General features: G+C 49.3%; 3 protein-coding genes across 16 annotated transcripts in view; 2 read left to right on the forward strand and 1 right to left on the reverse strand.

The window, feature by feature from the left end:
- Positions 1 to 364: 364 nt before the first annotated feature.
- On the forward strand, positions 365 to 21,192 carry KEL (Kell metallo-endopeptidase (Kell blood group)). 11 transcript variants are annotated; one of them, XM_045792449.2, is made up of 19 exons: positions 368 to 2,581; positions 2,876 to 3,023; positions 3,323 to 3,499; positions 4,994 to 5,118; positions 5,445 to 5,466; positions 5,543 to 5,591; positions 8,487 to 8,565; positions 8,773 to 8,853; positions 9,084 to 9,232; positions 10,271 to 10,400; positions 16,682 to 16,792; positions 17,958 to 18,056; positions 18,298 to 18,375; positions 18,823 to 18,923; positions 19,104 to 19,214; positions 19,357 to 19,424; positions 19,638 to 19,807; positions 20,130 to 20,225; positions 20,912 to 21,192. In XM_045792449.2, the coding sequence occupies exons 1-19, from the start codon at positions 2,447 to 2,449 to the stop codon at positions 21,071 to 21,073; spliced, it is 2,091 nt and encodes a 696-aa protein (XP_045648405.2). In that variant the 5' UTR covers positions 368 to 2,446; the 3' UTR covers positions 21,074 to 21,192. The 11 variants fall into 11 exon arrangements, with proteins under 11 accessions (XP_045648409.2, XP_087716890.1, XP_045648405.2 ...); XM_045792445.2 differs by having other exon boundaries at positions 369 to 2,581; positions 8,665 to 8,853; XM_045792448.2 differs by having other exon boundaries at positions 5,445 to 5,591; positions 8,503 to 8,565; positions 8,665 to 8,853; positions 20,813 to 20,948.
- Positions 21,191 to 25,696, forward strand: part of TRPV5 (transient receptor potential cation channel subfamily V member 5) — a 35,302-nt gene continuing 30,796 nt past the window's right edge. For 2 of the 3 annotated variants that reach the window (XM_087860768.1, XM_087860766.1), the window contains exon 1: positions 21,235 to 21,331. The gene's annotated coding sequence lies outside the window, so the exon portion shown is untranslated. Of the gene's footprint in view, positions 21,332 to 25,696 lie in introns of all 3 variants that reach the window. The other variant, XM_087860767.1, reaches the window with a different exon arrangement.
- Positions 21,357 to 22,818, reverse strand: SOFU1 (sperm-oocyte fusion factor 1). 2 transcript variants are annotated; one of them, XM_087860770.1, is made up of 3 exons: positions 22,753 to 22,788; positions 22,518 to 22,638; positions 21,357 to 21,974 (listed from the first exon to the last, which is right to left on the reverse strand). In XM_087860770.1, exons 1-3 carry the CDS (start codon positions 22,786 to 22,788, stop codon positions 21,796 to 21,798), a joined length of 336 nt encoding a protein of 111 aa, XP_087716896.1. In that variant the 3' UTR covers positions 21,357 to 21,795. The 2 variants fall into 2 exon arrangements, with proteins under 2 accessions (XP_087716896.1, XP_045649642.1); XM_045793686.2 differs by having other exon boundaries at positions 22,518 to 22,818.

A 25,696-nucleotide genomic window follows, 5' to 3' on the forward strand; every position in this document is an offset into this window, starting at 1 on the left:
TTATTACTATTATTTGGTATTACTATGGTATCAAACAAAAGATCCTGGAATTCAGACCACACCGAACACTGAGAGCAACCAGGAGGCGGTGTCTGCCAAGATTTGCCTGCTCTGAGAGCCTGTGGTTGCTAGCCTTGCTAGCCAGGGCTCTCTGGATGCCTACAGCCAGTTGTGACAGCTGCCCTGGAGGTGTGTGGGGTGCTGGGGCCTGGTGGCGGTGGTGGTGGGTGATGACTCACTGCACAGTAGGACGTGGGAGATAAGGTGGTTATGCTCCTGAGGCAGCTCCCAGAACAGAGGTGACTTTGCCTCCAGGAGGCAGCAGGGTGGGGAGGGGAGGGCTGGCAACCGCGTTGCCGTATCTCCATGGTTGCCTCAGCGTTTCTAGGAGAGACACTAAGCCCAGGCCACAGTGGCTGTTCATAGGGCTCATGTAACACAGCACACTTGTGCCTCAACCAGGTCTTATCTAATCTGAATTGTCCCTACTACCATTTTCCTATAGAAACATCAGCCCAGAGGGCTTGACTGGGTAGGAAAGGAATGGGGAGGGGAATAGGTGTGAGGGAAGCTAGAAGTTCCAGGTTGATCATCTGGGGAAGGGGAGATCAAAAAGAAGGTACAATTCCAAACAGACCGAAAATCTCTCAAATCCCAAGTCATCATTTTGGTCTCAAGATGATTCCTACAGCAGCCCTTAACTACGATTTCCACCAGCATCACCATTTTCCTGGTCATCCAGAAACAAACTATGAAGCCCATCTGTGACTGTTACACTTGCTTCCTCCTCCCCAACTCCATCAGCTTCCATGACTTTATTCCCTCCCATAAAGGTTTTCTGTCCATGTATTTACATCCCCTCCACTGTCAACCTGGGCCAAGCCTTCACTTCATTATTCCTTTACCACCCAAGTAGCAGTGCCTCTCTTGTCTCTCATCTCATCAGTCCAGATCCCCAGTACCACACCAGCTTTGCGCGGCTACTATTTTCATCACGTTAAACTCTTCCTCAGAAGACTTCAATCTCTCCTTTTGTGATGCCTGAAGCCCCGACTTTTCTTCATGACTTTCCTGATACTCTATAACATGGCCTCCATAGTCATGATAGCTTTGTTCCACTTCACTAACCATGGACGGGGGGGCCTTACCTCCATCCCAACAAATGCACAATAGCACAGTGCTGATGTGGGCACGAAATACTGTTGAGGAATCATTCGTGAGACTATCCTATTTTGCCTGGGATGGGAAAACAAGGGACAGAGGGGAAATACCTTCTCTCAGAAATGTGCTCACTGCGACCACAGGGGAGACCTCAATATGATGTGGGAAAAGGAGTTTCTGGCTTGGAATGCAATTCATTCCTACAAATCTTTATAAAGCACCTTAGGTAGATACGAAGGCTAAAGGGACACCATCCGTGCCACTAAAGATTTGCAGTCACCAGGGAGATGAAGATGCAAGGCACCTGCAGAAGAGAACACAGAATGAAAGACTCAGCAATGCCTCATTCTTTGTAGACGGCATGAGACCCTGTGAGGTGGGCAAGGCAAATATTAGACTCATTTTCTAGATAATAAAACTTTCTCACCTGCTTGAAAATTTAAGTGGCTTATTTATTGTCATGGGGCTAATAATTAGCAGATCAGGGTCTCCTGGCGGTGCACTGTTCTGCCTGCAAACAGCAGAGGTATGACATACCCTGAGAGCCATCAAGCATTCCCAGGAGCTTTGAGAGCTCTTGGCTAAGGTGGCATTTACCTGAGAATTGAAGGATCCAGAAGATTTCAATCCTAGGAGAAAGGAGTGAAGAAAGAATATTCCAGAAATAAAGAAACTCCTTGAGCAAAGGCACAGAGCAGGACAAGAGGAACCACCCAAGAGCAAGATTGCTTGGGGAGTGAAGACTCCCTCCCTTCGCCTCCCCTGAGAAGCTGAGATAAAGGAGGAGGAGAGGTCTGGGTGTCTCTGGACTGATAAACAGACTCCACCCAGAGGCCAATAGCATGGGTATGGGGACAGGAGGGTCAAGTGGCAGAAGTGCCCCTTTTCCAGGACAAATGAACTGGGGTGGGGGTAGGAGGGAGGTCATTTCCTGAACCCCTGTTTTCAGACTCAGCACCTAGGGCAGAACCAGGAAGCTTCTGGGAGCTAGGGAGGACTAACAGACAGCAAGTCCCCTGGAGAAAACTATTCCCTTCTGGGGTCAGATGGCTAGGGTGGGGGTGGATGGCCCTGTGCGTGAGTGCTGTGCCCCCCCAGTAGAGAGGAGGGAATGTGAGGCCTGGAGAGCAGAAACGGGAAAGGAGAGGGAGGTATCCAGAGAGGGAGGAAAGTGGGGGTTCATCCAGGGGAGGGGCCTCTTCTGAAGCCCGTCTGGGAACACTGCCCTGGATGATAGCGCCTGTGTGACAGGAAGCGTCAAAACGACCTGATATAACTCTCTTTAATGCACCCCCTTCCTGAACCAGCTTCTCTCCCCTCCCTCCTCCTCAGTTCAGGAGGGTGGAGACCAGAGTGGGGAAGAACCCGGGCTGGGGGAATGAGCAGGGCAGGTGGAATGAGACCTCCCTGGAACCAGGAGGTAAGTGCCGTCCTTGACCCTTATGGGACAGATGAACGACATCCTTTCCAGCTCTAACATCCCACAAACTCTCACTCACAGACTGCTTGGTCCTTACCCGGAACAGGTGGCGTTTGTTTGCGCATCTCCCAGGGGTCCAAATAGGGCTCGGTTTAGGGAGAAAGAGAATTGTCTCTCTACAAAGGGGCCCTGGCACTAACTTTTTCTTTCTCTCTCCTCTCCCCTTTCTCTTCCTCACCCCTCTCTCCCAATACCCTCCATCTTGTGGTTTTCACTTCCTGGTTGCCTGCACAGAGAGCTCCAGAAGAAAGGCTGCCCAGTGCCACTGAACCCGGTAGACAGTGGTCCATGGTCAGGCGGATGCTAACGGCTGGCCTGCTTTTCAGTTTGCTTCTTGGTTTCTCTCTGCTTTTGGTCTACATCTTCCGGAGCTGTGGCCCTGGTAAGCAAGATTCTGGAATCTCCCAACCTAGTCAGCCCTTCCTCATCAGGGGAAGCATCTGCCTGCCCAGCATCCTGAGGCTTTGTGCCACAGATATACTCACCACTCAGTCCTGCCTGACTCTCTCCCTCCTCCCCACCTCCCGACTTCCTCCTCCCAATCCTGCTCCTGGTCCTGTCCTTCTCACAGGGTCCCTCTCCCCTTTCTCACCAGGCATTCCTTTGCCTAGCCCCTTGGGGGAGCCCTGTCCCTTTCTCTCTCCCTCTCTCCTTCTCCCAGTTCTGAGCTTTTCCCCACAGGCCCCTGTATGACTCCTGTGTGTTGGGATCTCCTGGCTCGTTACCTGGCCTCTGGAAACACCAGTGTGGCTCCCTGCACCGATTTCTTCAACTTTGCCTGCGGACAGGCCAAAGGGACCGATTATTCTTTCCAGGCTCTTGCAGAGGAGAACAAGAAACGACTCCGGAGAATACTGGGTGAGGCACTCTGGGCAAGTGGATGGCTCTGAGCCTAGAACTATCTTGCTGTCCCAAACCTGTGTGCTTGTGGGACAGCTGGTTTGCTTCTTTGTCACCGCAGCTTGCCCTTCAGTACCTCCCCCCTTCTCTTCTGGTCCCTCTTGTCGTCTTTCCTTTCCTGCTTGCACACGACTACTGTGTTCTCTTCAAGCTCTCCCCTTCTTTGTTACTGCCCCTAAATGTTCAATTTCTCTCCCATGCCTGGGACCTTCACCACCTGCGTCCGCTCATCCTGCTGCACATAAGCTCAGGTGTCCATCAATCTCAGCCGCCAGCCCCCCACCCTGCTTGTCTTTTAGCGCCCCATCAGTGGTCAGTGTCATGCTCTCCGTCCCGGAACTTCCCGGCCCCCTCTCACCATTATCTCCTGTTCTCCATGGAAACCTTGGACCTTGGTGTGAAAGCTTGACTGGAAAAAAGGGGAAACTGGGGCTGGCTGGTTGGGATGATGTGGCCAGTGGGGTGAGAAGTGGTGGGGGGAGTGGATTATCTGGCTGTGTGCCAGGGAATGGATCCAGACAGGTGCAGAAGGTGTGCTGGAAAAGAACAGGGCCTACCTAAAGCCCTGGGAGTACAGAAGAGGCTGTGTGTGGAGAAGGTGAAGGAACTGACAGGAAAAGTCTGAGGGAGGAGCTGCAGCCATCTGGGAGGTTGAAAGTGTGTTCCAAGAAGTTGGAAGATGGTAGTGAGGATGGGGAATGAAATGGGGTACGATAGGCACACATTTCCAGCGTAAGGAAGCTGAAGGAGAATGTGGCAGTATCTGCTGGAATTTGGGACACATAAATGTATCCCTCTGCCTTCCTATTGATGGAGAAGGAGTGGAGGCAGGCCTTCCCTTGGTAGAGGGGCCATGCTTCCAGTGAAGGCCCAGAGATGAAAAGAAAATGTTTGCTCAGAATGAATCCTGTTGCCCACAAGAGAGTGAAGGGTATCAGGGGCTGAGGGATAGGCAGCGGGTATTACAGGGTGGCTGATTCCAAAACATACGCCTTTGGGTTATTGCTTGTTTCCTGGGGTCCTGAGCGAGGGTCTGGACCCTGTTTCTTCTCCTTGCTAAAGCTTTCCAGATGAGTTTTCCTCCCTCTAATCCCTCAATGTACTCTGGTTTCCCTATTTATTCTAATCTCTTCACTCACCTCCCTCCTGCCTTTCCTTTGCATCCTTTCTCCTGTATCCATAGGTGCTCCTAGGTGTTCTCGTTTCTTCCTTCTTTCCCATGTCTTTTCTTCCCCGATTCTCTTTCATGTCTCCTTTGTTTTTCTCAGTCTTCCCCACACTCCCTCTCCCTGCATGTGTTCTCCCATCGAGCTGATCCAGCCCTCCCATCATCCCACCTCTGCATCACTGTGTTCCTCCCCTTCCTTCCATTTCCCTGGGAGTCTCTCCTTTCTCCCTCACCTTCCCTGCTCAGCTCTCTACCCCTCTAATTTTCTCATGCTTCCTTTCTAGAAGCCCCAGGTTCCTGGCACCTGGGCTCTGGGGAGGAGAAAGCCTTCCAGTTCTACAGCTCCTGCATGGACACGGATGCCATCGAGGCTGCTGGGGCTGCCCCCCTCAGACAAGTCATTGAGGAGGTGAGACCCGGGGCACTAACATTTCTAGATACATAATGCGTAGGACCAGTGTATGCTCAGGGCTGCCCCCCACCTTTTTTTCTACAAAGGGAGAGGATATCTCTTTCTTAGAGATCTCCAAGTTCCAGGAGGGAAATGGAAATGGCAGTACCCTCTGGAAGCATAAGGACCCGGGGTATCATAGAGAAAGAAGTATAGAGGTGGAGCCTTGAGGGCTCCAAGCACTCAGAATGGTGGTGAGGAAGTAGCAGGTGTCTGAGGAAGGGTGGAGGGGCAGGTATCCCAGGCCATCCCCCTATGCTGAGCCCTATCTTTCTGCTTCCCAGCTCGGAGGCTGGCGAATCTCCGGTAATTGGACTTCCTTAGACTTTAACCGAACTCTGAGACTTCTGATGAGTCAGTATGGTTATTTTCCATTCTTCAGAGCCTATCTGCGACCTCGTCCCACCCCTCCATACACGCCAGTCATCCAGGTGAGTGATGCACTGGCAAAAATGCAGTAAGACATGGGCCTGCCTTGTGTTCTAGCCTAGCATCTCCTAGTGGAAGGTTGTGGGCTGGAGAATGAGGATGAATGTGCAATGCAGGAAATATCCCTATCTTGAGGGAAAATTATTGATGTGACAGCCAGGAACACTAGGTGAAATTAGGGAAAGGATCAGTAGGGCCATTCCGGAGAAGACAGATGTAGTTCCTATCTTCCTTACTGCTTATCTGGATTACCCCTACAGCCTCTTAATTAGCCCCCTTGTCTCCAGTATCGCTCTCCTCTTATCTACTCTTCATTTTTGCTAGAGGGACCTTTCTAAACCAAGAGCTAATTATGCTATTGTCTTTGCTTAAATGCCTCCAATGCTTCACCAGGTCATCACCATCTTGTTCTTAATCCTTAGCAAAGCATTGCAAGTGCTTTTGTGATCTGACCCTTACACACTTCTCCAGCCTTATCTCCTGCCCCATCCCTTGTCCCCCTCAAACCTCAAATCATGCTCCCTCACAGCTTCAAGAATATTCCTCAAGTCTTTGAATATATGACTCCCTTCGCTTGCGACACTACTCCTGAACCCCCCAAGCTCAATGTGGAAAACTCTTACATACTTTTCAAATTTGGGGTTTGATTTTTATCTCTTATGGGTAGACTTCACTGACACCCTAGTTATGAGTTAGGTAGACCCCTCTGTCCTCCCACTTGCCAAACTCTCATCATCGAACACCATGTTAAAGACCATGAGCCCCTGAAAACAGGACCACACCTTATTCATCTCTGTTCCCCAGGATCTGGTAGAGGGCCAGGCAGCCAGAGGCCCACAGCAGGTGTTTGCTAAACAAGTAAATAAATAAAAACGTTGAAGGTATCAGTATTGTGGTAGGCAATGCAATGCCATCTATTTGGCTCCTGCTCTCAGAAGTTTCACAGAATTATATGGGGATGAATATACAAGAAAAGCTGTTGTTACTCAGTACGAGGCATTCTAAATTTCTGTTCTAAAGGGTATGCTCAGGAGCTTAATCGGTGTGGCCTTTAGGGAGTCGTTAAGATCTGGAATGGTTAAGGAATGGCTCAGAGAGGGGAGAATGTGAGCTGAGTCTTGAAACATGGTTGAATCACATAGGTGAAGGTGAAGCTAAGGGCATGAGGAGGGCTTCAGGAAAGTCCTGAGCTAAGGGAAGAGGCTGGAATGGTGTGACTCCTCTGTAGGGTCAGTGAGAAGACTGATTTGTGGAACAGAGGATTTGGGGGAGGGGTGAGGTACGGCAGGAGATAGATAAGAGCAAGACTGAAGACTTGAGGTTGGGCCTGATTATTCCTGGCCTCAGAAGCCAGATGGAGGTGATCACTTCGACTTAATAGAAAAAAATGCTACTGGGTCCTTTCGAATATGATGGCTGTGCATTGCACTTAAGCAGAGGCAGCGATGTTAGAGGTCAACCTGGAGATGTTGAGTTGTCTAGGTAAGCCAATTTGGAGGATCTGAACTAAGATGATTGTGAGGAATTGAAATGGAAAGGAAAGGCCAGGCTTGAAGATTTAGGCAACTTCATCCCAGTGGTGATGGTCCATGGTGCTTCTAGAGGACTTCGTGACTGACTGAATGTAAATGAAGAAAATGGAGAAATTGGAAAATGACCCCACAGTTTTGATGTACTGTGAGTGGGAGGAGGATGGTTATCGACTGGAGACTGGATGGACTCTGAGGGGAAAAATAGGTAGACAGAATGGACAGCAGAGGGAGCACCCCACTGGGGGTCTGGGGGCAGGGAGGGCGAGTCAGACCAGCATGGCTGAGCCACAGCGGACAGGGGAAGAGCATCTCAGGAGGGATGGATCGTCACGGATTCCAGAGTTTTCTGAGCTCAGAGAATAAGGAATGAAAAGACACCATTGGGAAGCTTCTAGAAGAGAGTATCAAAACAGTTCTGGAAATGGACAGATTGTACAGAGTTTCAGAGGAAGGCAAGGGAGTTGAAGCAGGGACATAGATGATTTTTAGTTCTTCAAAATGTGAACATAAAACGTGACAAAGGAGCCATGCGAAAGATTTTTCAAGATAGGGGGAAGTGTACAGCTCGAGGTGGGAGCAGGATATTGAAGTTGGAGCAGAAAAAGACAAAGTGTGGGGGCGACAATCTTCAGAACAGAATCAAGGACATGCCAGGACTAAGGTGGGACAGATGAGGTAAGTGAGTCACTTACCTGTGCGTAAAATTAAAGAGGATACCAAAAACAGTAACCAAAATAAATATTTTAATATTTTTTAAAAAATCAAAGCTAATGCAAAAATCCATGATAAACAAAATATCAAATTTTTGTTCATTGTGGGTTTTTTTGAAGAGATTATTTCTCCCCAAAATGGACCGAAATTTTATTGCAGACTTAAAAAAAGAATCTTTAATTTTTCTTCAAAATGAATAAAAAATACACTTGGGATTTTTGGGAAAAAATCCATGACGAACAAGGCTTTGATATTTTAGTCAGCATGGATTTTAGCATTGATTTTTATTTTAAAAAATACTGATTAGGATTACTGTTGATTACCGTTTTTAGTACCTCTTAAATCTTGCGCCTGAGAGAGTCTCTCACTCCCTTAACTCTAGACCTGGCCCTAGCACAGGGGATGGTTCCCTTCAGGACACGGATTAGTATGCTTCTCTTTTGCTGAGCACCCCCTAACTGGTTGAAATACCCACCCTGTCTTGACATTTCCATGTATAAACTCTTTCCTCCCATGCGCCCTAGCCCCACCCAATCCCTCCCTTACTTTGTCCTCTCTGCTCTTTCTTTGTGTCCTGAGGCCATCTTCCCTGGTACATTCCCCTTCTCCCCACACCTGTCCTCTCCTTCCTCCATGCTCCCTACTTCTCTCCAGTATCTCTTGTGTCCAGATAGACCAGCCAGAGTTTGATGTTCCCCTCAAGCAAGAGAAGGAACAGAAGATCTATGCTCAGGTAAGATGGCTTTGTGGACAAAGGTCAGGTCCTGACCTCTGATGCTCAGAGAAAGGCAGGGGGCTCTGGTGGCTGTGACTGAGGTTGCCCCTCCCCCAGATTGTGCGGGAATACCTGACTTATCTGAACCAGCTGGGAACCTTGCTGGGAGGAGAACCAAACAAGGTGCAAGAACATGCCTTCCTGTCCATCTCCATTACCTCGCAGCTGTTTCAGTTTCTGAGGCCCCTGGAGCAGCGGCGGGCACAGGGAAAGCTCTTCCAGATGGTCACTATTGACCAACTGCAGGTGCCTTGAACCGGGGACTGGAGGAGGATGGGCATGAGGGCTTCTCTCCCAAACTTTCTTGTTCTCCCTATCTCCTTTCTCCTCATTCCCTAATTCCTTCCCATCCCTAACTTTTCTGGTTCCATCCCTTCCCCCAACCACCCCCCTCCCCACTCCCTGTCAAACCCTAAGGGAGGGGAACCCCCTCTCCTCAATCCCATCCCCCTCAGCCTTTGTGTCCCTCCTCTAAGGAAATGGCCCCTGCCATCGACTGGTTGTCCTGCTTGCAAGCGACATTCACGCCAATGCCCTTGAGCCCCTCCCAGCTCCTCTTGGTCCATGATCTGGAGTATTTGAAAAACATGTCTCAACTGGTGGAAGAGCAGCTTTCGATACACAGGTTTGCCTCAGGTGGGATTGGGGAAGTATAAGGGCAATGGAAAAGGTCTGAGGACCCAGAGGCCTCAGGGACAAAGAAGATTATGGAAAATGCATGCTGGTAAGGTCCTCCCAGGACCTTTGATGGAAGGGATCCTCGGACACAAAAGGGCAGAGAACGGTTGGGGTGGATGGCCCAAGAGGGAATGGAGAAAACAGGAAATATGAGAGGCTTGGGGGACATGGGAAAGGGAAAGCCCACATAAAATGAGGAATACAGGTGTCCAGCAAAATACAGGGCTTGCTGGGAGTAGAACCCAACCTGTGAAGACCCGCTAAGCTATAGAAGACGCTAGATGGCCAGTCACTTGGGACAGGGAAGGCATGTGCGTCTTGTCAACAGCTGGGAGGTGTGGGCAGAAGGAGGAGACACATGAGGCCAGTGGATGGATGAAGTGAAGGCTGGGGTTCTCTGAGGGAAAAGCTGGGGGAGAGGCCATTTCTCAGCTGTGAGAGGATTCTGAGGCCCTTGTGGGTAAGGATCTGTGTTGGGCTGCCAACTCCAGTGCCTGGGTGGCCACTACCTAAAGACAGCAGCTTCCTTCCAGGGGCTCAGGCTCAAGGCCTTTCTTCATAGGAACTCAGTAGCAGCAAATTCTAGAAATTCTTTGTGAAGGAAGCCAAGGGCCATTCTTGTGGGTGTGAGCAAGTTTATGTAAGGTTACAAATCAGCTGTAAAGTGAACTGAGATTTCTTGGTTGTGGAAGTAGATGAATCTGTTGGTTAAACTCTTTAAGTCTAGTCTTCCTCTAGCTCAGACCCTTCACTCCCTGCGACTTGAGAAGTCACCTCTGCATCTAGTTCCTTCTACTATCATTCTTCAACTGACAGCAAGAAAAGCTCTTCTTGACTTATTCCAGGGTCAAGCCCTTATCTTCTATAGATACAGAAGAGAAGGGCCTTCCCCCGGGAGTATCAAGGTGACTACATAAGGGGAGGCTGTTCTCGAGGCACCCCCAGAGCCCTGGGTGTATGTGTCCCATCTCTCTTCCCTCCGCAGAGACTTTCTGCAGAGCCACATGATCTTGGGGCTGGTGAGGACCCTTTCTCCAGCCCTGGACAGTAAATTCCAGGAGGCACGCAGATCGTTGATCCAGAAACTGGGGGAGCTGACCGAAAGACCACCCATGGTGAGGAGAGGAGGGGATGAATTTTCCCAGAATGGGGGCTAAAGGAGCATTTGCCATTTTGAGGGATAAATGTTGGCATATGTCTCCCAGGGAGAGGGCATGAGGGCAGTGCCCTTCAATATCTGGTGTTTCCATAGAAGCAGACAGGTTGGCCCTACAGTACTTATACTGAGGACTGAGATGGCAGGTACCAGACATTTACACACATCTGGCTACTTTTATTGACTTTGGCTGAGTATTAAGGTGTAAATATAAGGCTCTAAAATGATCAACAATTGCTTTTCCTTTATCATGACCTTTAAACTATTTGCCTAGTTATCTAGAGCTCTGTGATTTAAGGACATGGACCTAAAGCTTAGGATTCATTGGGATGCCAGACATGAGTAGCAAGCGGTGGCCTTTCCTCTATCTACGTGACTCCAGTGTTTAATGTTCAAATGCGCTTCACAGAGAGTTCATCTCTGACGTCTAATAGGATCTGTTGGGCCACAGCATGGGCTTTGTGGTCCAGATCCCCATATATCTGAGGTGGTGGCTGTGTAGCGAACACTAACCCAGGTCTCCCATGTCACATAAGATGTGGAGACACTCCTTTACCAAGAACTTGGAAACCCTAGGTCAGACATATCCAAATGTAAGCAAGGGTATCTAGAACATTAGATATGCTCCAACCTCAGTCAGGGTCTCAGTGTAGTCTTGAAAATCACTGGGGTTTCTTTTTCTTAGTAATTTGTGGACCGACCCTGTGGCTTGGAGAAATTCACTGCTTTGGCGACCTGAGCATCTGTGGAAATGTATGCATAGGGACTGCCATGTCGTTATCAAGTATTGGGAGGGAGATAGTTTTCTCACATATCCTTTAGATATGTATGAACTGATTTAATCCTCTGAAGAATTTCATGGGGTAGGCATATCATTTATTCCTGTTTTATGATGGGGAAATTGAGGCACTAAAGCTAAGTAACTTGCTCAAGGTATTATAGCTAGTAAATTGGTAGAGCTAGGATTTGAACTCTGGTAGTCAAGCTTGAGGGTCTGTGCTTAATCGCTGTGGTAAGAGAAAACAAAACAAAACAACAACAACAACAACAAAACACTCCTTTTTAGGACTTTCACTCAAGTGGGCAAGTCCCCAAGAAGCTTCTACCCAGCCTTTCTCTTGACACAGATGAAGGAGACAGAGCTCCAACTCCTCTTAGTTGGCATTACTACAAAATCCCTGGCAACAAACAGCTTCCTGTCAATCCCAGAACCATGGTCTGATGGCACTTCTTGAAGGATGTAAGTGTGCCGATACTGAAATCACACTTAAAGAACTTAGAAGGCTTAAAAATTGCTAAAGTTGCCATCCTTTATATACTTACATAAATCCTTTATATCCATTATGTCCACCCTCATATACCCATTAGGATTATAGCTGTCCTTGGCTTGAAAGCTGAGTCAAGTTCCACCAACAAATAGAATAAGAATAATAGCTAATGAACAGTGAGTGTTACTGTATGTCAGGCACTGCTTGGAACACTTAGTGTGGGTGCTTTTATTTAACCCTCCAGAAACACTCCAAGGTTCTCAGAAAGGGCAAGTAACTTTCCCCAGACCACACAGCTCGTTAAGTGAAGAAACAGACCACAAAACAGACCTGTCCACCTCACGAGGCCACGTTTTTAATTACATACTGTGCAGGATTGAGAAATAAGTGGGTAGGAAAACAGAAAATGGGTTGGAAAATTCTTTCTACAAAGGTCAAGATAGTAAATACTTTTGGTTTTGTGATCCATACGGTCTGTGTTGCAACCACCCAGCTCTGTCCTTGTAGCACAAAAGCAGCTACATGCGGAGTAAATGAACGTGTGTACCTGCATTCCAGAAAGACTCTGTCTCACACAACAAACACTTAGAGTTCCCAAGAGGGAGACCTGAGGGAGGGTTTGAATGGCAGTGGGATCTCTGTGCTGGAGGCAGGACAGAGGCAGTTGTCTAGAGAGTTGAAAGGGTTTTCTGGCAAAGAAAGGGACATCATTTCATTTGGACAAGGCACAGAGCAGGCTGGCTAAACTTTGGGGCCATGTGGGGGATCCCCCTGTAGCTCTGGTTGAGAAGACATGAGCGAGGCATGCGTGGAAGGTTCTCCCTGATGCTACTGGCACAGAGAGCTGAAGAGAGGAAATCAGAGAGGGATGGAGGGGGTCCTCCAGGGCCCAATAGGCCACTGGCAGGACTTGGCTTTTCTTGGCATGAAATGGAGGCCTACAGAAAGATTGATCTGTTTTGTGTTTCAAAAGACATATTTTGAAGGTAAGCAACAGGCACTCTGATGGACGTGTGCTGTGAGGAGGAGAGGGGACTCAGACACTGCCAAGGCTCTGCCCTTGATGTGACCAAAATTCGTGGTCCTACCCAATGGTTATTAATTGCAGATTTCTAACCATACTCTTTGGAATGAATTCTAATTGATAGCGTCCTAATTCAGAAACACTAGGTCTCATTATCTGGCCATATTTTGTTGAATGATTTTGAATAAACAGTCAATGTAATAGCTGTTAAGCCAGGTCTTTGTCTTACTAAACTTGAGCAGCTGAATTTGGGGAAGTAAAGGCAGAACATCACATTTGTACCTGTTGAGTGAACTCTTTATATTCAGCCCAACATCCCGATTTGTTCAGGTAATTTTAGCCTTCGTTCCAGTCCTCTGTTGCATTACCCTTCCCTTCCCACTTTGGTCATTTGCAATTTTATTTAGTGTATCTTCATCTGAACTATGATTAAAATCCCGAAGAAGGAAGAACAGCATGTAGGGTCATGGAAGACCTAGCTATAAATTCATCAGTTCATTTATGCAATAAATATTCCTATGTGCCAGACACTTCTCTCCGCACACGGGATACCACGTGAACAAAAGACAAAAGCCCCTGCCCTCAGACACTGATATTCTGACCAAGGAAGAAGGACAATAAACTACGGTAATAAAATATGTTCGGTGGTGATTAGTTCAGAGAAAGAAACCAGGAAAGGGCGAGACGGCGTGCTAGGTGGGAAGCGTGTTGCAGTTTTTGGTAGGATGGTAAGGGAAGCTCATGCGGACTTGGAGTCATGAGTCACTGAGGTTTCATTATGGTTCAGCCAGCTAAGCAGCCACACAAATTACACTATCTTCCAACACAGATTCCTGCATCTCGTTCTCAAGGACTTAGTTTATGGCTTTACCAAATGCTTCCATGGAACCAACGGCAACACATTAAGATTCACAAAGCGCTTTCAATGTGTTGATTCAGCTGGTCTCCCAGGCAATGCAGTGGGGGAGGCAGGACAGGTATTCCTCTCCGGTGGACAGCTCGTGTAACTGAAGTGCAGGGGTTAGTAACCCACGTTTAGTAAATGCTGAATTCTCTGTTCAGAGATAGCATCGTGGTGGTTCCTTGAGGAAGAATTTGGCCATTCGACATGTTTTCTTGGCCTTAAAGCTTTTGACAAACTTTTAGCTAATCACCAACAGTCAAAAATTAGGAGATGGCACGCCGATAGTCCCATCTCCAGCATTTTTGTGTGCGTGTGTGGTAAACCTAAAGCGTAGTCAGCAGCAGGCTAGAATTCTTCAGGGGTCACAAGTGACAGGGGCTGAGTGAGGCAGCTCTATTCTATTCTTCCCACTGACCCTTGTCCCTCTATGCCCTGTGGGTCTGACGCCAGCTGCTTCTCAGTGACGCCACCACATGGCCCCTATCCGAGTCGTCACTCCTGGTCTCTGGGTTATCCTAGTTTGGTGAAGCTTGTAACCAGAAAGATTGTTATTATTTTGGCATTATTTGGCCTCGGTGATCCTCAGCGATCCCTTAGTAGTTACATGCTGTTTCTCAAGAGTTCAGAAATGATCGGTTTAATGACCCATTCTAGAATTGGGTGTCGAAATTAACATTAAGGATTCCTGGCCTGCCTGTAATCTCTAAAATTTACTTTCCCTCTAAGGCAAATTAAGAAAATTTGTGCTTCCCTCCAGACTCCTAGAATTTTTTTCTGATTTCTATTATTTCTTAAATATTATTATTTGTGGTTTTAAGGTTATATCCACAACTTGTCTTCTGTTCCCTAAAATTAATCTACTGGGCTTCATTATCTTGAGTTTGAAGTATTTCTTTCATCTTTTATATTTTGGCAATGATTTTTTCTCCATATTTCTTTCTCTCTCTCTCTCTTTTAGAGAGAGGGAGCGCACACAAGAGAGAGTTGGGGGGAGGGGCAGAGGGTTAGGAAGCGAGAGAATCTTAAGCAGGCTTCACACCCGGGGCAGAGCCCAATCTCATGAACCTGAGCTGAAATCAAGAATCAGACACAACTGACAGAGCCACCCAGGTGCCCCTCTTTTTCTCTATTTTTAATATATATGGTATGCTCTATCATTCCATGTCTTGAGAGACAGCTCAGATACTCAGAATCCCCAGTAGATGAATATATAACTTTTCAACTTCCACCCCAAGACCTGCATTTATCTATAGATTCTGGAAGTTATTTTCCTGCTCGTGGGAGATGTGACCCAGCACAACTGCAACCAAAAGAATCCCAGAGTTTCACAGAGGTTAGCAATGGGTAGTCTGAGGTGGCATCTATGCTCTCCAGTAACCAGGTTAGAGCCTGCTGGGGCCAAGGCTATGGGGACAGGCATGGAGGAGGCAAAAGCTGTTGGAAAAATGGGCAGGCATTAGCAAAGGGATCAGGAGACAACTCAGGAACCAGGAGGTGTGGAAAGGGCAGGCGGATGACAATAACAAGCTCAAGGTTGATGTGTTTGCTGCTGCCCCGGGGGTGGGCCCTCCCCGCTCCCCCCCAAACAGCCTGATGAAAGGCGGTCTCAGATCCAAGCCTGTCATCAGGAGGCCTGTGGGGGGTGGACAGACACTGAAGGTGACCAGCAGAGCCTGCCCTTGACCCAGTCATGGCTGTCAGATCCAGGTTCTCTTTCAATTCATCTTCAGTGTGCATGTCTGTGTTTTAGAGCTGCAACCAATACACTATAGAAAGTGGCTGAGTCCTTATCCTCACAAGAGGGGACAAGAACATACAAGTGTGGGCAGCTGGTCTGAAGCAACCTTCAAAATGGTGAACGTCAGAACAGGCAGGCTCAGGAGTATCTTCTTCAGTGACAACAATACTGGCCTTCCCTTTTTGTTTCCTCTCTTGTGGGAAGCCCCTTAAACTCTCTCTCCAACCTTGGCACCAGAAAGCATAGTGGCAACCTAACTACCTTCCCTGCGAGGAGATCTGTGAGGAGTAAATAAGTTACAGGAATGAAGTCTTGTGACTTCATCCCACTTACCCCAAATTAGCATATTAGCTGTTTTTCCAGAGTCCCAGCTCAGCCTTCCCCTAGGGCAGCTCTCTCACCCTCGGCCTTCTTGAGTGTGTTTCTCAGTTGGCCTTGTGTCATCTCTGGGCCCACTTCATGGTCAGCTCCTCAAAGCCATCCACGCCCACCGCAAACACCTCCCCAGCATCTCTCTCTTGTGTTGCTTATTTTTTCTGTCCCCATGCTAAGAACACCCCAGTTGCCAAGCCCCTACTGAGTTTTTGTCTAACCATCTGTCTGCCTTTGAAGTTGATGATATGTCCTTCATCTCATCCTCTTTTCCCTGATTTGGCCAAAAGTTTCTTAGCTCTCTGAATTCACGTTTAGTCTTTTCTTTTCTCCCCTTCTCCTACCAAACAATATGGCGTCTAAAACCCATTTTCACTCTGATCATTTTCTTCTTTATAAGACAAAGTCCTACCAGATGATCCGTGATAACCATTTGGAGAGTGGGGGAGGGTGGCAGAAAGGAGAGAGGAATTACCTTCTCCAATTTCCATTTTAAGCAAAGAAACATGAGAGGGTGGCAGCCTTTACTGGGCTACCAGCGTGGTGCATGTGGCAGGTGGGGACCTGGTGGCCGACAGACCTGCCGAGGTGAGAGGTTTGGTATGTAGTCCTCTCCTACCCAGGAGTCTTTCTGTTCTCCAGAAGGGTGCCTCTGAGAGGACTTGCTTTCAAATTCAGTAGTCAATAAATAAGTATGATCTGCCCAATCCAGGCTCACGAGACTAATCCTGGAGGACATAACCCCTTTTATTACCAAGCGGCAATATCCCTACGTGTATCACCAAAAAGAATGCTAGAGCAAAGTGAGACGAACCCAGAAAGACAGGAAAAGAGAGCCTCCTCTGGGGGTAAAGGTCTAGACAAGATAGGCCTGGGGAGATAGATGAGGAAGAATGCTTGATGGGAGCCATTCATTCCAGCTTTGTCTCCATAGCCTGCCCGCCCTCGATGGATGAAGTGTGTGGAGGAGACAGGAACCTTCTTCGAGCCTACCCTGGCAACCTTGTTTGTCCGTGAGGCCTTCAGCCCGAGCACCCAAAGTGCTGTATGTGAGGGCTCTTTCCCAGCCCACATCCCTCCACCCCTTCCCACCCAATCATTCTCTCCGAATTCTATTGACTGTGCCCTCCTGGATGGTCTGGACAGTCGGGGAGTCAGGCAGTCAGAGAGAGAGAGAGAGAGAGGGTCACTGTGGGAGAGAAGTCGGAGGAGGCCAGGCTGCATCCCTAGGGTTTGCATAGTTTCGCTACAGGACACAGGTGTGCACAACATGCATGGAATTTGAACAAGTTCCCTAACTTTGCTGCTCTTGTGTTTCTCCAACCATAAAATGGGAAAATTGAACTCCATGGCCTCTAAGGCTACTCCCTGTTTATCTATGATTTTTTAACAACACAGGAAACTACAGGAGAATGGAATGATATAATCTTAAAAAGTGCAAGTAAATGAGTACTGAATAGTCTTTGAGTGCCTACCATGTGGCTGATACTCTTGTAAGCACTTTGCATGAACTACTTTAATGCCTAGTACATCCTAATTTTAGAGAAGAGAGAACTGAAGCACAGAGAGGTTAAGTAGCTTGCCCAAGATCACACAGCTACAAATAGTAGAGTCAGAGTCAGGATTTGAGCTCAGGCTTCTGATATGGTCATCCATTTACCTCTCTCAAGAAAGGATACAAACAAGATGGTAGATGGCTGGGAAAGCAGTAACCACACAGTTGGGTGTAAAGCTGGGAAGACTTCAGCTTGTTGGAAAGCTGAAATGCCCAGGAAGATGGAGAGAGGAAAAGGAGGTCTTAATAAAGAGAGTGTGAGGACAAGGGCACTCAAGAGCAGAGAAGGGAATGATGGTTCTCTTCCTCCCTCTGCATTCTGAATGGATTGCCTGGCCAAGGGTAAGGACGGTGTCTCCCTCCCCTGGCAGGCTGAGATCTCCCTACAGAAAGGAACCGTCTCCCCTGTTCACCTCAGGAGTGACCAGCTCCCACCTTCCCTTTCTGTGCTTGGCACCTCCTTTCTGTCCCCACAGATCTCTGTGCTCTGGGTTTCTAGTCACCTAATAAATATGACGTCCTACTTTCTCTCTCAGAGATCTTCCCCCTTCTCCGGTAACTCCTTGGGGCCAGGGCCCTTCCTACAGTCCCAGTGGGCAGGACCCCAGACGGAGGCTGACCCTGATCCTGTTTCTCTATCCCGGCCCCTTCACAGGCCATGGAACTATTCACAGCGATCAAGAATGCCCTTGTCAGCCGCCTCAGAAGGATTCCCTGGATGGATGAGAAGACCCGGAAAGAGGCCCAGAACAGGGTAAGTTCAGGAGTGAAAGACAGGATTCAGCAGGGGTGGAATTGAGTATTGGATCCAGAGATCACCCTGAAGGGAGGAGAGGGCAAAGGCACAAGGACACATGGCAAGTGTAAACGCCAGTATGCTGCACATGCATCCGGGTGACAATATAAAAGGTGGGACCAGGGCAGTGAGCATGAGAAATTACCTCCGATAAACTTGGGGTAGCTAGGTTTCTTCTACCTTTTGTGTCTCTCCCCAGGTCACCCAACTGCAGGTGAAGATGGGGGCCCCCGAATGGGCCCTGAAGCCATCAATGGCCAGACAGGAATACAGCGATGTGGGTCCCTGCCCTTGCCAGCTCCTCATTAGTCCTCAGCTCCTCCTCAGCCCCCTGACCCGCCTGAGTGGCAGACAATCTGTTCATCCTGGGCGATCCCTAACTAACCCCTTCCTTGCTCTGGTATTGGCTGGGTTTTATGGGTGAATATCCACACTGTGGGTCTTGCCAGCAGAAGAACAGACCTTTTCAGGTCACGCTGAGTGTGTGTGCATGCACGTACACATGCATTCTTATGACTTGCCTGAGTGTGTTTATCTGTGTGCTGATTCGTGTGAAGCCTGTCTGCACTGACACGTGGTGGTGTCATTATGCTGCTGTCCACTGTTCTATGGATGACTGTGTGTCGGGGCTTCTCCGTCTGTGTTCAGATGTACCCACTAGGGTATGTTAGTGTGTATCTGTATTTGTCTCTGTGTATCCAAGTCACCTCCTGCCTCCTCCCAGATACAGCTTGGACCCAGCTACCTGCAGTCCTTCCTGAGCTGTGTCCGATCCCTCCGAGCTAGAATTGTCCAGAGCTTCTTGCAGTCTTTCCCCTACCACAGGTATAAGAGCAAGGGAGACACAGACCCTGCATCTCAGAGATACCCATTCAAGATTAGCAGGAAAGAAAGCTGGGGGCTTGGGGAAACAGGAACAGTGACAGTAGTTGAGAGGGACTTCCTATGTCTGGTGGGCGGGATCATAAATGATGCAGCTGGTGTTCATGTGTGCTCTTCCCATAGGTGGCAGGTGTCCCCCTGGGGGGTCAATGCTTATTATTCAATACCTGACCATGTGGTGGTCTTCCCAGCTGGACTTCTCCAACCGCCATTCTTCCACCCTGGCTACCCCAGGTAGGGGCCATTCTCTGACGGTGGGCAGGGGATTTCCCAAGCACGATGAATAGATGTTATGATGGATGGGACTTGTGGTTGGAGAATTGGGGTCAAAAACTTGGAAGGACTCTGGGAGTAAGACAAACCTCTGTCTCCCCAGAGCCGTGAACTTTGGCGCTGCTGGCAGCATTATGGCCCATGAGCTGTTGCACATCTTCTACCAGCTCTGTGGGTAACAGTGGGCCATTGGGAGGTGGGGCCTTTGGGAACCCAGGTGAAGGCCCCAAAAGAGGCCATGAGGAGGAGAAAGGGAGGGCTCCAAGTGGGACAGTTCTGAATCCTTTGCAATGCTTCTGGGGGCCAGCCCAGTCTGTGGTACCCCCTTGTCCTCATCCTTATAGGGCTCCTTACTATTTCTTCACCTGGCCCCATTTTCAACAGTACTCCCTGGGGGCTGCCCAGCCTGTGACACCCGTGCCCTACAGGGGGCGCTGCTGTGCCTGAAACACCACTATGAGACCATTCCGTTACCCAATGGAACCTTCTTTAATGGATCTCGGACATTCCTGGAGAATGCTGCAGACATTGGGGGGCTGGCCATTGCACTGCAGGTAACTCCCATCCAAGAGGCCAGGATCTGTTAATAGCCATTCCTTCTAGTTCCGTCATGCAAACATAGTTGTAAAGCCTTCTACCCTTCATATACCCACTGAACAGATAGGGATCCCCCTCCTACCCCACAGATCCCTCTTTTCTAGAATATCCATAGATCTCACAAGTACATTTTTTCCTGGCTTAGACCAGTGTGTCTGTGCAGAACTTGGGCAAAAAGGCCACGAACTGGTTTTGGGTGTTGTGTGCAGGGCATCAGACTTTCAAATGGCCATGGGTCTGGAGTCTAAGGGCTACTCACCATCCCACCCCCATATCCAGGCATACAGCAAGAGGCTGTTATGGCACCGTGGGGAGACCATCCTGCCAAACCTGGACCTCAGTCCTCAGCAACTCTTCTTCCGAAGCTATGCCCAGGTAGGCAGTCACCACCTCCCTCCGCAGCTCACTCCATGTCAGAGGAGTACCCTACTGCTAATGCTTAAAGAATGGCTCCTCCCTGAAACACCTTCCCCCAAACAGCCCCAACCCTCTGCCACAGAAGTCCCCACTGTCATCCTTTCATACATACCACTTGGGGCCATCTTTTCATAGTATTATAAATTCTTCTACCAAATTCAGCACCCCCTTCAAATAAAGAAAAAACTCGACTGCCAAATCCCTGAGATGAGCACAAGTTTTTTTCCTCTCATTTCTCCTCAAAAATGAGCCTTTGACAGACTGTCTATAGACCACATTCCTTCTCAGAGACCTCATCCCCAGGTATGGTCCCCACCTGACAGCACCCCGAAGTACCATGTGCTCCCTCAACAAGACACTGCCCCCAATTCCTCAGTATACTGAAAGACCCCCTCACAGAGTTTTTCCAGTAAACCCCACCTCTCAGTCACTGACAAATGGTCTGACTGCACAGCGCAGGCCCCCCTTACATGCCTCCTGCCAGATTAACTGACTGACAAGTGTGTGACCTGATCCCTGCTCTCATCTCTGTCTGCTGTCCCTAGTCACTACCTTGGCACCGGTCTGCCTCGTCCTACTGACGCTGATCTACGTGACGATCCTGTCCTTCTCCTTACACCGCGTGCACCTCTCTTTCTCCACAGGTGATGTGTAGGGAGCCTGGTACCCAGGAGCCCCAGGATCCTCACAGCCCTCCCACCCTTCGAGTCCACGGGCCCCTTAGCAACACCCCAGCCTTTGCCAGATATTTCCACTGTCCACATGGTGCCCTCATGAACCCCTCCAGCCGCTGCCAACTCTGGTAACCTGGCTACCGCAGAGACTCCAATTCAGATGTCACGACATCTCCCTGCTCCATTCATGGAATCAGGCAATAATCCCCTTTCTCCTTCCCTTCCAAAAATAAAAGCTGGCACTTGGCATCTGTCTGTCCCTTAATGACTCTTTCTTGGTATGTTCTATGCCTAGAAGTCAGAAAAGATAAGAGGAAAAAATGGCCGAGAGAGTTCCAGAGACATAAGAAGAGGAGAGAACCAATGATTGGTGAACTAGTGGGTCTAAAGGTCAGTGGGCCACAGGTCTGGCAATTGAACGGATCAGTCAGAGACAAAAGGGCTTCGGTTAAGTCTCAGAAAGCTGCCCCCAAGTGTTTTCAGGATTTTATTGTTATTACTTTTATTGTTGCTACCCCTTTCCCCTAATGTACTGTCCCGAGCAGAGCCAGGAGAGGTGCGGGAGAGAGAAGGGCATGGGTCTGGTGTCTCCTGCCCTGGGAGATGGAGCTCAGAGGGTGGGGAGGCAGTCAGGCTGTGACGGGTGGTTGGAAGGCCAGTGCCAGGATCTCTCGGATGCTGCATGCTGAGGTGAAAAGCCACTGGCCAGAGGCAGGAAGCCATGCGTATGCCTCCCTTGGGAGCAGTGACCTGGAGCCCAGTGGGGAGAGAGGGTCAGTAAGCTATCATGAAGCGGAGGTAGATATCCAGGTCCTCATCCAGGAACCAGGCCACCACCTCAGCCTCAATGTCCCTCATAAAAAAACCATGATGCTGGCCAGATTGAAGCAGAAGGCTAGGTCCAACAGGTGGTCACGTAGAGCTGCCGTGTCTGATGTCTTATCATCTTCTTGTTGGGCCATGTCCACAACCTGCCACATCTCACCCACTGAGGAGGCCACAAAGTGCTCTTCAAACTGCTCTTGATCCTGGTCTGGAGCAGGGGAGAGGGGAAGCCACTGAGGGGGCTGATCCTAACCTGCCCCCCCGCTGACCCTGGCCTGTGCCAGGAACATGACAAAGTTGGAAAATCTGGGAAGAAGTTAGGGCCTGGGGCTTTTAGCCCAATTGTGCCGACACTGTCCTTGACCATTTAGAGGTCTCCTCCAATCTGTGTTCAACCACAGCACACACACCCTATTTCCACCTCGAACTGTCTCCTCCGAAGTACATTACACCATTTGGAGATGGAGGGACCATCTTAGAGAAGGACAGAAACCAGAGGCTCTTCCCAGACAAACGCACCTGTGCTCACACACACACAAGACGCATGCACTTTCAGCTAACCCGTGGCGTGTCCCTGAATATGGCCCTGGCTGAGAACCCTGCTCTAAACTCTTTAGCGACCCTTTCACACTACAATAATAGGGGACCCAAACCTATCTCAGGTTTTACTCCAGCCTGATAACTAGTGGGGGACTGACTACGAAGAGATCTGATCCCTGGCTCCCGACACAGTCCTCTCTTCTGTACCTACCTGTAGAGGGTATCTCCTCGTTCTGACTCCCCTCGTTGGGGTCCAGGCTGCCTTTCTGAGGCTTCACCCCCTTGACCCGCAGCAGCAGCAGGATGGCGGCCAGGAACGCTGCCCTGCAGAGCTGGGAGCCCAGGGAAGTCATGAGCCTGCCCATCCGCTGCCTTTGGCCTTCCTTACTCCCCAGTGCCCAGCCGGCTCCCCTGCCTCCCTCCCCTATCCCTGTCCCGGCCCTTACCACTTCCCAGCACCGTTTTCTTCCCTTCGCTTCCATGGGACCTCTGACTTCATGAGCTTTGTGACATCACAGCCATGGGCCTGCCCCTCATTCAGGTCATTAGAGAGTTCCATTGCCAGGCAAGAGTGGTGAGTAGCCGGTAGCAGACAGCAGAAGGTTCTAGGATGATTGTAGTGGGTCATCCTGTAGAGAGCAACCAAATGACTGAAGAATTTATGAAGTACTTTTAGATCCATTTTGTCATGAGCTCTGCATAGCAACCGGGACTCAAAGTTATAGGATCATCATACCCATTATACAGATGAGGAAACCAAGCTTCACAAAAGACATGACTTTTGCCCTTAGCATCATCACCCAGACAATAGGGGCAGAGCAACACTCTTGACCACCTCTTTTCATTCTAGACATCACATCTTCCTCTCTTCCATGCGGCCTTTCTCTAAGGAAAGTGTCTTGTAGAGACTGAGGCCCAGAACAGATGTGAAAATATCAAATCCTCAAGTCCTGGGCTGTACGTGAAACTCAGGCCCAACAAAAATGAGGGAGGTGGAGAGGCACAGGTGGACGGGCAGGGAAGTGTACCTGGTGTGTGTGTGCATGCACACACATGTGCATATTAGAGACAGAGACAGAGGACAGGGTGTCCTGCACTCACGAAGAAACTATTCCCTCATTCCTCACCCTCCCCTAGATTTTCCTCTCCCCAAGCCTTTGCCCTCTTGTACTGGAAGGCTGAACTCCCCCTTCTCTAGTTTTATAGCCTCTTCTATTCTCAGACACAAAGAAAAAGTTGTTAGAGGCTCATTCTCTAAACTCCTTGCTCGATGGAAGTATTAGAGTCTTTAGAGAAGAACCAGCATGGCAGAGAGGCGAGGACCCTAAATAAGAGATCTCGAGAAAGCTGCCCGGTGCCCCAGGCCCGCCATGCCCAGGAACCTGGTGAGCACAGATGTGTTGGCAGTAATGGGCTGTGGCTAATTACTTCCCGGAGCAGAGATGGTTGGGGATGGGAATGGGGCGGAGTGACCTTGGGAGATAGGATGAAGACCTGCCCGGATAACCAGAAACCAGTGCAGGCCACGAGCTACAGGAGGGGCGCTGGGGCAGGTGGAGGAGATTGCGGGCAGAGCTGAGCCAGCACAACCAGCTCACACCACTCCTGGAGCCCGAGTGAACCACCAAATGCAGGGGCTGGGCCGTGCACAGAAATGTGTGCTCTTTCTGGAAAAGAAAATTACAGACATGAGTGCGAGTGGAGACTCCTTCCCGCAGACGGACCCCTGCTAGCAGATGTGCTCGCCTGAAGGCTCTGCTCGGACAGCCTTACTACCCCTTGTAGGCTTCCTGCTGATCCAGGCCAGGTGACGGGGGAGTGGTACAGGAGGTCACTTGATGGTGGGGGAAGAAAGATTCAAGGAAGCAAGTGACCCTGCTCACCCCTACCTTGCACCCATTTACCTTCAGGTCCAGGAAACAATGCTTGGGTGGAAAAAAAAATCACTAATCTGGTTGCTTGGGGGGAGGAGCCTCTTGTTTCCTGGCAAAAAAAGAAGCCATCTCAGGCTCTGTGCATATCGATGGGGAGGGCGGCTGGGGGTGGGGCAGGCTGGTGTGGAAAGAACTGGGTTGTACTGACCACCAGTCCTCTCATTGCCTCACCACCCGCCTGTCCCATTTCCTGCGCTGGAAGAGATAAATCCTGCAGGAATGTAATTGTTGTTATTACAAAAGTATTTAAAATGTATGAAAAGCAAAAAGGGCTAGTAACTCCACCATTCAGTGAAAATTACTATTAATGTTTTAAAGTGTAGTATTCAAGTCCTTTCCCTACATGGTTGTGGGCACGTGGAGTGGGAGAGTATTTCCTAGAAAATAAAATCCAGGTATGATTCATTTCCCTCCTCATCATATCAGAGCGTGAGGTCTGACTGCTTTGGCGCCAAGGGGCTCTGGGACCTGACAGTGTAGTAAGGTGCCCCTGGGCCCCTGGGGGCCGTCGCTAAGTCTCCTGAGACTGCAGGGAGGCTGCTACCTGAGGAAGAGAGGTCCTAGGTGTTCATGTCCACAGAAGAGGCTGAGGGAGCATGAGAAGGAAGGAGGGAGAAATAGGGTTGTGGCGGGGGATATGACAAGGGCGGAGGAATGAGGGGAAGAAGCCAGAGGAGAACAGGGAACTCCTTAAAGATTAGGCAGTAGTGTTGACCCTTGAACACGGGGTTAAGGGGCATTGACCCCCCACACAGTCAAAATCCCAGTGTAACTTTTGACTCCCCCAAACATAACTAATAGCCTACTGTTGACCGAAGCCTTACCAAAAACATAAATTGTCAACTAACACTTATTTTGTATGCTGTAATATAGCATACACAATACTATATATATAATACACAATATGTAATATTGTGTATTTTATATATTGTATTTTTATGATAAAGTATGCTAGAGAAAATTAAGAAAATCATAGGAAGAGAAAATATGTTTACAGTACTGTACTGTTGTTACCAAAATTATCTACATAGAAGTGACCCCTGTGCAGTGGACCTGGGCAAGTTGAGAGGGTGGAGACCCAGAGGTAGGGATCCGTTCCTGGGCCCCCCTCTTCCCCCCACCCCAGATCCAAGGACAGAGGCCTTGGTGGCGAGCCCCCCTGCACCTGCTCTGTGCGGCTCTGACCGGGCCAGCCCCTCCCCGCCCCCACCGCCTCCAGGATTAGCTTTATGGGTTGAGTGTTGCCTCGGCAGGCAGGTGCTCCTTTCTCTGCCAGCCCCCTGCTTATCAGCGCATCTACAACCCCCACCTCAACCTTATCGCTCTGTCCATCTCCTTAGACTGGAAGTCCCAAGGCTTCAGAGGCCATTACCATCCCACACTGCCCCAACCTCCAGCAAAGCAGAAAACGGCCCTACAAGGTGACTGCCTCCCCCTTCCCGGCTGGCACCTCCCC

The sequence above is a fragment of the Ursus americanus genome, chromosome 3 (genome assembly GCF_024610735.1).
Source record: "Ursus americanus isolate L20-20 chromosome 3, mUrsAme1.1.p, whole genome shotgun sequence".
Classification (NCBI taxonomy): Eukaryota; Metazoa; Chordata; class Mammalia; order Carnivora; family Ursidae; genus Ursus; species Ursus americanus.